Source organism: Saimiri boliviensis, chromosome 3, assembly GCF_048565385.1.
Source record: "Saimiri boliviensis isolate mSaiBol1 chromosome 3, mSaiBol1.pri, whole genome shotgun sequence".
Lineage (NCBI taxonomy): Eukaryota > Metazoa > Chordata > Mammalia > Primates > Cebidae > Saimiri > Saimiri boliviensis.
In genome coordinates, this window is record NC_133451.1 from 159,630,777 (window position 1) to 159,640,355 (window position 9,579).

At 45.4% G+C, this 9,579-nt stretch overlaps 1 protein-coding gene and 1 pseudogene across 1 annotated transcript; both read left to right on the forward strand.

Annotated features, from left to right (window-relative positions):
* The first annotated feature begins 228 nt into the window (after window positions 1-228).
* LOC104651358 (midkine pseudogene) lies at window positions 229-778 on the forward strand (annotated as a pseudogene).
* A 5,515-nt stretch (window positions 779-6,293) lies between these two features.
* Window positions 6,294-6,833, forward strand: LOC101029561 (myosin light polypeptide 6-like). Its single transcript, XM_010338353.3, has one exon. It carries the CDS (start codon window positions 6,321-6,323, stop codon window positions 6,774-6,776), a length of 456 nt encoding a protein of 151 aa, XP_010336655.1. The 5' UTR covers window positions 6,294-6,320; the 3' UTR covers window positions 6,777-6,833.
* The last annotated feature ends 2,746 nt before the right edge of the window (window positions 6,834-9,579 follow it).

The window sequence follows — 9,579 nt, forward strand, 5'->3', positions numbered from 1 at the left end:
GCGATCTCGGCTCACTGCAACCTCTGCCTCCCAGGTTCAAGCAATTCTTATGCCTCAGCCTCCCAAATAGCCGGGATTATATGTGTGCACCACCATGCACAGCTAGTTTTTGTATTTTTGGTAGAGACAGGCTTTCTCCATGTTATACAAGCTGGTCTCCAACTCCTCATCTCAAGCGATCCGCCTGCTTCGGCCTTCCAAAGTGTGGGATTACAGACGTGAGCCACCATGCCCAGCCAAACATTATGTTTTAAAGACGCCATAGTTAAAATGAAAATCACTGGGAGGCCGGAGCGGGACAGGCCTGGCACGGGAAAGAACGAAGCAGCGCAAACAGCAAGCGAGCGAACCCACGGCTGCCCCAGGACGCAGCACCGAGGCTTCCTCCTCCTCTCTCTCCTGGCTCTGTTGGCGCTCACCTCTGCGGTGGCCAAAAAGAAAGACAAGGTGAAGAAGGACGGCCCGGGGATGGAGTGCGCGGAGGAGTGGCCTGGGGGCCCTGCACCCCCAGCAGCAAGGATTGGGTTTCCGCGAGGGCAGCTGCGGGGCCCAGACCCAGAGCATCCGGTGTAGGATCCCCTGCAACTGGAAGGAATTTGGAGCAGACTGCAAGTACAAGTTTGAGAACTGGGGTGCGTGTGATGGGGGCACCGGCACCAAAGTCCGCCAGGGCATCCTGAAGAAGGCACGCTACAATGCCCAGTGCCAGGAGACCATCCGCGTGACCAAGGCCTGCACCCCCAAGACCAAAGCCAAGAAAGAGAAGGAAAAGGACTAGAGGCCAAGCCTGGATGCCAAGGAGCCCCTGGTGTTACCTGGGGCCTGGCCCAAGCCCTCCCTCTCCCTGGCCTGAGATATGACCAGCCAGTGCCTTCTGTCTGCTTGTTAGCGTTAATCAATCATGCCCTGCCTTGTTCCTTTCACTCCCCAGCCCCACCCCTAAGTGCCCAAAGTGAGGAGGGACAAGGGATTCTGGGAAGCCTGAGCCTTCCCCAAAGCAAGGTGAGTCCCAGAGCTCACTTTGTTCTTCCCCACGATTCCATTACTAAGAAACACTTTAAATAAACTGAATTCCACCCCCGCCAAAATGAAAATCACTAAAAATCTTTTACTCATAGACTCTCACCACTACAATTTTGTTGTATCCTTTTCCTAGTTTCTGTATGTTTGTGTAAGTGTATGTACATGAACATATGTTTTTTAAAACAAATGTGATTGATTATACTGTAATTCTATTTTGTGACAATTTATCCGTAGAGTTGGGCTTTGAGATTATCTCTACATTTTTTTGCTATTATAAAGAGTGCTTTAGGACAGGCACCCTGGTTCACGCCTGTAATCCCAGCACTTTGGGAGGCCGAGGTGGCCTGATCACCTGAAGTCAGGAGTTCAAGAACAGCGTGGCCAACATGGTGAAACCCTTTCTCCACTAAAAATACAAAAATTAGCTGGGTGTGGTGGCAAGCCTCTGTAATCCCAGCTACTAGGGAGGTTGAGGGAGGAGAATGGCTTGAGCCTGCGAGGCAAAAGTTGCAGTGAGCGGAGATTGCACCACTGCAGTCCAGCCTGGGCAACTGAGTGAGACCCTGTCTCAAAAAAAGAGAAGAGTGTTTTAGTGAATATCTTTATTTAAGAGAGCAAAATTACCTGGTGACCATTGAACAGGCCAGGGAGATAAAAACGGCTTATCTGAGGAATTTAGAAGGGAGCAAAGACCACCTGGTGACCATCAAACAGGCCGAGCAGAGGCAAAACTCCTCTGGGGACAATTAGAAGTAATTCGACTTCCCTATTTTATTTCTTTCTTTTTTTTTTAAATTTTTGTATATATATATTTTAAAGATGGGGTTTCACAATGTTGGTCAGGCTGGTCTTAAACTCCCGACCTCAGGTGATCTGCCCGCCTTGGCCTCCAAAGTGCTTGGATTACAGGCGTGAGCCACCATGCCTGGCCTCAACTTCCTTATTTTCTAAAGCAAGCATCTGGTTCCAGATTTCTTTTCCTCAAAAAATTTATAAGTAACTAGCATTTCTATACATCTCCAGAATGCCATGCCGAAACTCACTGTGTAAGCCTTGCACCAAAATGTCTACAAATGTAATAATCTACCATGGCCTACATGGCTAATGTGGTCCAAATTACCCATAAATACTCCTAAGGAAAAATCCACCACTGCATTCAATTTTCTTGCTCAGGCATCCAGCTGCACTCTTCTGCAGCGTTTTCTTTCTAAAAGACTTTTCTTTTTCAAATCTATACTGTTGTCGGTAAATTCTTTTTACCAACCCTCTAGTCCACCACTTCTTAATATCAGGGCTCTGACACCTCACCCAGCACTTATCGCTATAGAACCCAGGAAGAAGAATTGTATTGAAAACAGAATTGATGGTATAACATTCCATCTATAAATGGAATTTGCTATGAGTCCTGATTTTTTCTTTTGAGACGGAACCTCACTCTGTCACCCAGGCTAGAGTGCAATGGCGTGATCTTGGCTCACTGCAACCTCCACCTCTCAGGTTCAAGCGATCCTCCTGCCTCAGCTTCCAGAGTAGTTGGGATTATAGGCATCTGCCACCACACCTAGCTAATTTTATTTTTGTAGAGTGGGTTTCACCATGTTGGTCAGGCTGATCTCAATGATTAGCCCACCTCAGACTCCCAAAGTGTTGGTATTGCAGGTGTGAGCCACTGTACCTGGCCTGTGATTCCTGATTTTTAAAAATTAGTACATATTTACACTTTTCTTAATTTTTACTTTTACAAATAGTGCTGTAAGAAAAATTCATATATATAATTTTATTGATTTGTTTTGAGATGGAATCTCCCTCTGTCGCCCAGGCTGCAGTGCAGTGGCGTGATCCCGGCTCACTGCAACCTCTACCTCGTGTGTTTAAGCGATTCTCCTGCCTTGGCCTCTTGAGTAGCTGGAACTACAGGCATGGACCACCATCCCTGGCTAATTTTTGTATTTTTAGTAGAGACAGGGTTTCACCATATTAGTCAGGCTGGTCTCGAATTCCTGACCTCAGGTGATCTGCCCACCTCGGCCTCCCAAAGTGCTGGGATTACAGGTGTGAGCCATCACACCCAGCCTGTGTCTGACCATTCTTAGGATGGATTCTGAAAAAGGTAAATTACTAGGTCAAAGCATTTAATGTTTTTGATTCCGTTTGCCAAATTCCCGTCTACAGACATGTTTTAATTTAGATCCTCCACTATCAGTGTATTAGGGGCCACTGGCCCAACATGGAACTGAACTCTGTGGAAGACTAGGGTCATGCCATATTTTTGAGGAGCTATGTCGTTGGTGAGATACATAACACATACAGGAAACAATAGTTTGACACATATAAGAATACCACAAACAAATTGGAGATAGGAAATTCTATCAAATGCCAAAGTCTGCTGAGAACATTTAACAAAAGAAGTAGAATAATTAAGATCAGAAGTAGAGAGAAACAAGTGGAGACTCTGGGGAAGCAGATGATAAGGTGGGGAAGTATCTAGAAAATCTTTGCATGGTACTATGGGAAGGAGGAGGACTAAAAATTATTGAACTTTTTTTTTTTTTTTGAAACGGAGTCTCTCCCTGTCATCCAGGCTGGAGTGTAATGGCGCTGTCTCAGCTCACTGCAATCTCCGCCTCCTGGGTTCAAGCAATTTTCCTGCCTCAGCCTCCTGCATAGCTGGGATTACAGGTGCACGCACTACCATGGACGGCTAATTTTTTGTAACTTCAGTACGGATGAGGGTTCACCATGTTAGTCAGGCTGATCTTGAACTCCTGACCTCGTGATCCGCCTGCCTCAGCCTCCCGGAGTGCTGCGATTACAGGTGTTAATCACCTCGTCCCGTCCAGCCAAATTATTGAATGTTTTCTTTTTTTTTTTTTGAGACAGAGTGTTGCTCTTGTTACCCAGGCTGGAGTGCAATGGTGCGATCTCGGCTCACCGCAACCTCCGCCTCCTGGGTTCAAGCAATTCTCCTGCCTCAGCCTCCTGAGTAGCTGGGATTACAGGCACGCGCCACCATGCCCAGCTAATATTTTGTATTTTTAGTAGAGATGGGGTTTCACCATGTTGACCAGGATGGTCTCGATCTCTCGACCTCGTGATCCACCCGCCTCGGCCTCCCAAAGTGCTGGGATTACAGGCTTGAGCCACCGCGCCCGGCCAATTATTGAATGTTTTCTACATATATGCTAGGCCCTGTGCTGAGCATTTTACATATATTTCATTTATTTCCCAAAACAATCCTGTGACGTAGGTATTATTATTTTCATCCAGATGTGAATAATGTGAAACATTGAGTTTCAAAGGTATTAAGTAACTTGCTAAAGATCACAAAGCTGCTGAGAGGTGGAACCAGGTTTGACAAAGCTAGTTGGGCTCCAAAGCCCACGTCCTGAAGTATGTCACTTAACTGACTCATTGTAATGTCTGCAACATGTGCCTAATGAGGAATTGTATGCACGATTTGGTATCAGTGACTTGAGCCATAGTTGGCACTCAGTAGATGCTTGAGGGAAAAATGAGGACAGACAGAACTCCACATGCTAAGGCTTATTTCAGACATCAGACATGTCAAGCAGGATCTAAACACCTACTTAAAAATATGTGACCATGGACTTAAGTGTAAATGTAAAACTAAAACTTTTAGAAAAAATCAGGGAAAATTTTTAGGATATAGAGCTAGGCAAAGAGTTCTTTGACTTGATGCCAAGAGTACAACCTATAAAAGGAAATATTGATATACTGGATCTCTCAAAATTAAAACTTTTCTCTCCAAAAGATCCTGTTGAGAAGATGAAAAGATGGCTGGGCATGTTGGCTCACACTTGTAATCCCAGCACTGGGAAGCTAAAGTGGGTGGATCAGGACGTCAGGAATTCAAGCCCAGCCTGGCCAAACTGGTGAAAGCCCGTCTTTACTAAAAATACAAAAATTAGCCAGGAGTGGTAGCAGGTGCCTGTAATCCCCGTTACTCAGGAGACTGAGGCAGAAAATTGCTTGAACCCTGGAGGCAGAGGTTGTAGTGAGCCGAGATGGTACCACTGCACTCCAGCCTGGGCAACAGAGCAAGACTCTGTTTCAAAAAGAAGATGAAAAGACAAGCAACATAAAATATTCACAAATCACAAATCCAACAAAGAACTAATATGTGGAATACATAAAGAACAGTCAAAACTCAACAATTAAAAAATCAAATAATAAGGTTAGAAAATGGATTTTAAAAAGTGAACAGACATTTCCACAGAAGATGTACAGATGGCAAATAGCACATGAAATCTCTCCGACATCATTAGCCATCAGGAAAATAATGTAGATTTCAACCACAATAAGACATCACTACATTACTATCAAAATGGCTAGTGACAACATGAAGGGTGGGCAAGGATGTAGAGAAAGTGGATAATTAATTCATAGCTGCTGGCTGGAACGTAAAATGGTCCAACCAATCTCGAAAACGGTTGGCCAGTTCTGTATAAAACTAAACATGCAACTACCACATGTCCCATCAATTGCACTCTTTGACATTTATTCCAGAGACACAAATCTTGTTCATATAAAAGCCTGCCCACAAATATTCATAGCAGGCCAGGCACGGTGGCTCAGGCCTGTCATTTCAGCACTTTGGGAGGCTGAGGCAGGCAGATCACCTGAGGGCAAGAGTTCGAGAACAACGTGGCCAACATGGCAAACCTCGTCTCTACTAAAAATATAAAAGTTAGTTAGCCAGGCATGGTGGCAGGTGCCTGCAATTCCAGCTACTCAAGAGGCTGAGGCACAAGAATCACTTGAACCCGGGAGGCAAAGGTTGCAGTATGCCAAGATCACACTACTGCACTCCAGTCTGTGCGACAGAGTGAGATGCCGTCTCTCTCACACACACAAAACAAATATTCATAACAGCTTTACTGGTAATAGGCAAAAAACTGGAAACAACCCACTCATCCTTCAATGAGTGAATAAACAAACTGTAGTACATACCACAAAATATTACTCAGAACTAAAAAACAATTAAATATTGATATATACATGAATCTCCAGGAATTATGCTGAATTAAAAAAAAAAAAACCAATACCAAAAGATTTCACTCTATGGTTCCATTTAATTAACATTCTTGAAATGTCAAAATTATAGCAATGGAGAATAGATTAGTGGTTGCCAGGGATAACAAGGGGCTCGGGAAGGAGAGAAGTGCACATGGCTATAAAAGAGCAACAGGAGAGATTCTTGTGAGGATGAAATTTTTATAAATCTTGACTCTAGGCCATTACTGCAGGAAAGGGTCCCGCAGAGCTGAGCAGTCAAGATGTGTGACTTCACTGAAGACCAGATCGCAGAGTTCAAGGAGGCCTTCCAGCTGTTTGACCTAATACATGATGGCAAGATCTTGTACAGCCAGTGTGGGAACATGATGATGGCCCTGGGCCAGAACCCCCCCAACGCCGAGGTGCTCAAGGTCCAGGGGAACCCCAAGAGTAATGAGATGAATGTAAAGATACTGGACTTTGAACACTTTCTGCCCATGCTGCAAATAGTGGCCAAAAACAAGGACCAAGGCCCCTATGAGGATTATGTCAAAGGACTTCCGGTGTTTGACAAGGAAGGAAATGGTGCCGTCATGGGTGCTGAAATCCGGCACGTTCTTGTCACACTGGGTCAGAAGATGACAGAGGATGAAGTAGAGATGCGGGTGGCAGGGCACGAGGACAGCAATGATTGTATCAACTATGAAGAGCTTGTCCGCATAGTGCTGAATGGCTGAGGACCTTCCCAGTCTCCCCAGAGTCCGTGCCTTTCCCTGTGTGAATTCTGTATCTAGTCTGAAGGCTTCTAGGCTCTCATCTCAGCACCTTTCCCATCTTGTCTCTCTTGGATGATGTCTGCCGTCAGAATTCACCAAATAAAACTTGCTCTCCAGCAAAAAAAAAATATTGACTCTATCAATGTCAATATCCTAGTCACATTGTACTATAGTTTTGGAAGATGTTACTATTGGGGGAAACTGGGCAAATGGTACGTGAGATTTTTCTGCATTATTATTATTATTATTATTATTATTATCATTATTTTGAAACAGAGTTTTGCTCTCATTACCCAGGCTGGAGTGCAATGGCGCGATCTCGGCTCACCGCAACCTCCGCCTCCTGGGTTCAGGCAATTCTCCTGCCTCAGCCTCCTGAGTAGCTGGGATTACAGGCGCGTGCCACCATGCCCAGCTAATTTTTGTATTTTTAGTAGAGACGGTGTTTCACCATGTTGACCAGGATGGTCTCAATCTCTTGACCTCGTGATCCACCCGCCTTGGCCTCCCAAAGTGCTGGGATTATAGGCGTGAGCCACTGCGCCAGGCCTATTATTATTTAACTTCTTAGGTGCTGGGGGAACTCGCTTCTGAATTCAGCTACATTCTTTCTTTCTTTCTTTCTTTCTTTTTTTTTTTTTTTTTGAGAGTCTTGCTCTGTCATTCAGGCTGGAGTGCAATGGCACCATCTCAGCTCACTGTAACCTCTGCCTCCCCAGCTGAAGCAATTCTCCTACCTCAGCCTCTCGAGTAGCTGGGACTACAGGTGTGGGGCACCATGCCTGGCTAATTTTTGTGTTTGTTGTTGTTGTTGTTGTTGTTGTTGTTGTTTTTGAGACGGAGTTTCACTCTTGTTACCCAGGCTGGAGTGCAATGGCGCGATCTCGGCTCACTGCAGCCTCCGCCTCCTGGGCTCAGGCAATTCTCCTGCCTCAGCCTCCTGAGTAGCTGGGATTACAGGCACGCGCCACCACGCCCAGCTAATTTTTTTGTATTTTTAGTAGAAACGGGGTTTCACCATGTTGACCAGGATGGTCTCGATCTCTCAACCTTGTGATCCACCTGCCTCGGCCTCCCAAAGTGCTGGGATTACAGGCTTGAGCCACTGCGCCCGGCCTTAATTTTTGTGTTTTTAGTGGAGACGGGGTTTCACTGTGTTGACCAGGATGATCTTGAACTCCTGACCTCAAGTGATTCTCCCACCTTGGCCTCCCAAAGTGCTGGGATTACAGGTGTGAGCCACCACCCCTGGCCTGCATTTTTTCTTATAACTGCATGTGAATCTACAATTATCTCACAATTAAAAGTTTAATTAAATATATATACAGTAAATTAGAAGAGAAAAAACTTAAACACTAACAAATTCCTAGAAAGTAACCTAAAAGATAAAGGAATTTCATTATGTCATTCAACAGAGCCATTTGAATGAAAAATTCATGTTGGCCATAGGTTATGCTGATGTATACATTCCTGAGACTTCTGTTCTGTTGCAGGAAGGCATTCCCTTTCAGTGCCAGTAGAAACAGAAGGATAAGCAGAGTTGCAGAGGTAGAGAGAGAAAATGGAAACAATAGAGAGGATGGTTCTTCTTAGAGCCTTTTTTTTTTTTTTTTGGAGACGGAGTTTTCGCTCTTGTTACCCAGGCTGGAGTGCAATGGCGCAATCTCGGCTCACCGCAACCTCCGCCTCCTGGGTTCAGGCAATTCTCCTGCCTCAGCCTCCTGAGTAGCTGGGATTACAGGCACGCGCCACCATGCCCAGCTAATTTTTTGTATTTTTAGTAGAGACGGGGTTTCACCATGTTGACCAGGATGGTCTCGATCTCTCGACCTCGTGATCCACCCGCCTCGGCCTCCCAAAGTGCTGGGATTACAAGCTTGAGCCACCGCGCCTGGCATTTTTTTTTTTTTTTTTTTTTTTTGAGGCAGAGTTTCGCTCTTGTTACCCAGGCTGGAGTGCAATGGCGCGATCTCGGCTCACCGCAACCTCCGCCTCCTGGGTTCAGGCAATTCTCCTGCCTCAGCCTCCTGAGTAGCTGGGATTACAGGCACGAGCCACCATGCCCAGCTAATTTTTTGTATTTTTAGTAGAGACGGGGTTTCACCATGTTGACCAGGATGGTCTCGATCTCTTGACCTCGTGATCCACCCGCCTCGGCCTCCCAAAGTGCTGGGATTACAGGCTTGAGCCACCGCGCCCAGCTTTTAGAGCCTTTTATAAATATTCTGTCACCTGGCTGTCTGTTTTCTAACCAAATGACCAAAAGGAATGAATGACTGTGCCCTTTCTGTGATAGAGACCCACCAGAGACCTGAGGGTAAGGGAGGAATCTAAGTCTTGCCTCACATATGCCAAATCTTACCTAATCTCTCATACATATTTCTCCACTCCAGTCCCCAAGACTTCACCCTGAATGCCCTCCTCACCCTCCCAGAATCCCATCTTCCTAGCCACCCCACTACCCAGAATGGAGCATTCATGCACACATCTAATATATCACTGCCTGACTTCTCATCGTGGGTCCAGTCGACCAGGTCCCTCTGTAACATTCATCTTAGTTTTAAAAAAACATAAGAGGGACTTGGTTGGCAAAAATCCAGGGGTAATGAATCCTATGTTCTAGAAACAGTGAGGCTGAACTATTTCAATTTGCAAGTAAGAGCTGGCAGGAAACCAACAGAGCAAATTCCTCTTGGGGGAAAAACAGGCTGGTTAGTTAACTTGTAGGTCTGTAAGGTGGGCAGATTTCTTTAAAAAGCAAACA

Bases quoted from the DNA above. Each gene is read 5' to 3' on its own strand.
- LOC101029561 (XM_010338353.3), top strand. From the start codon at position 6,321: ATGTGTGACTTCACTGAAGACCAGATCGCAGAGTTCAAGGAGGCCTTC.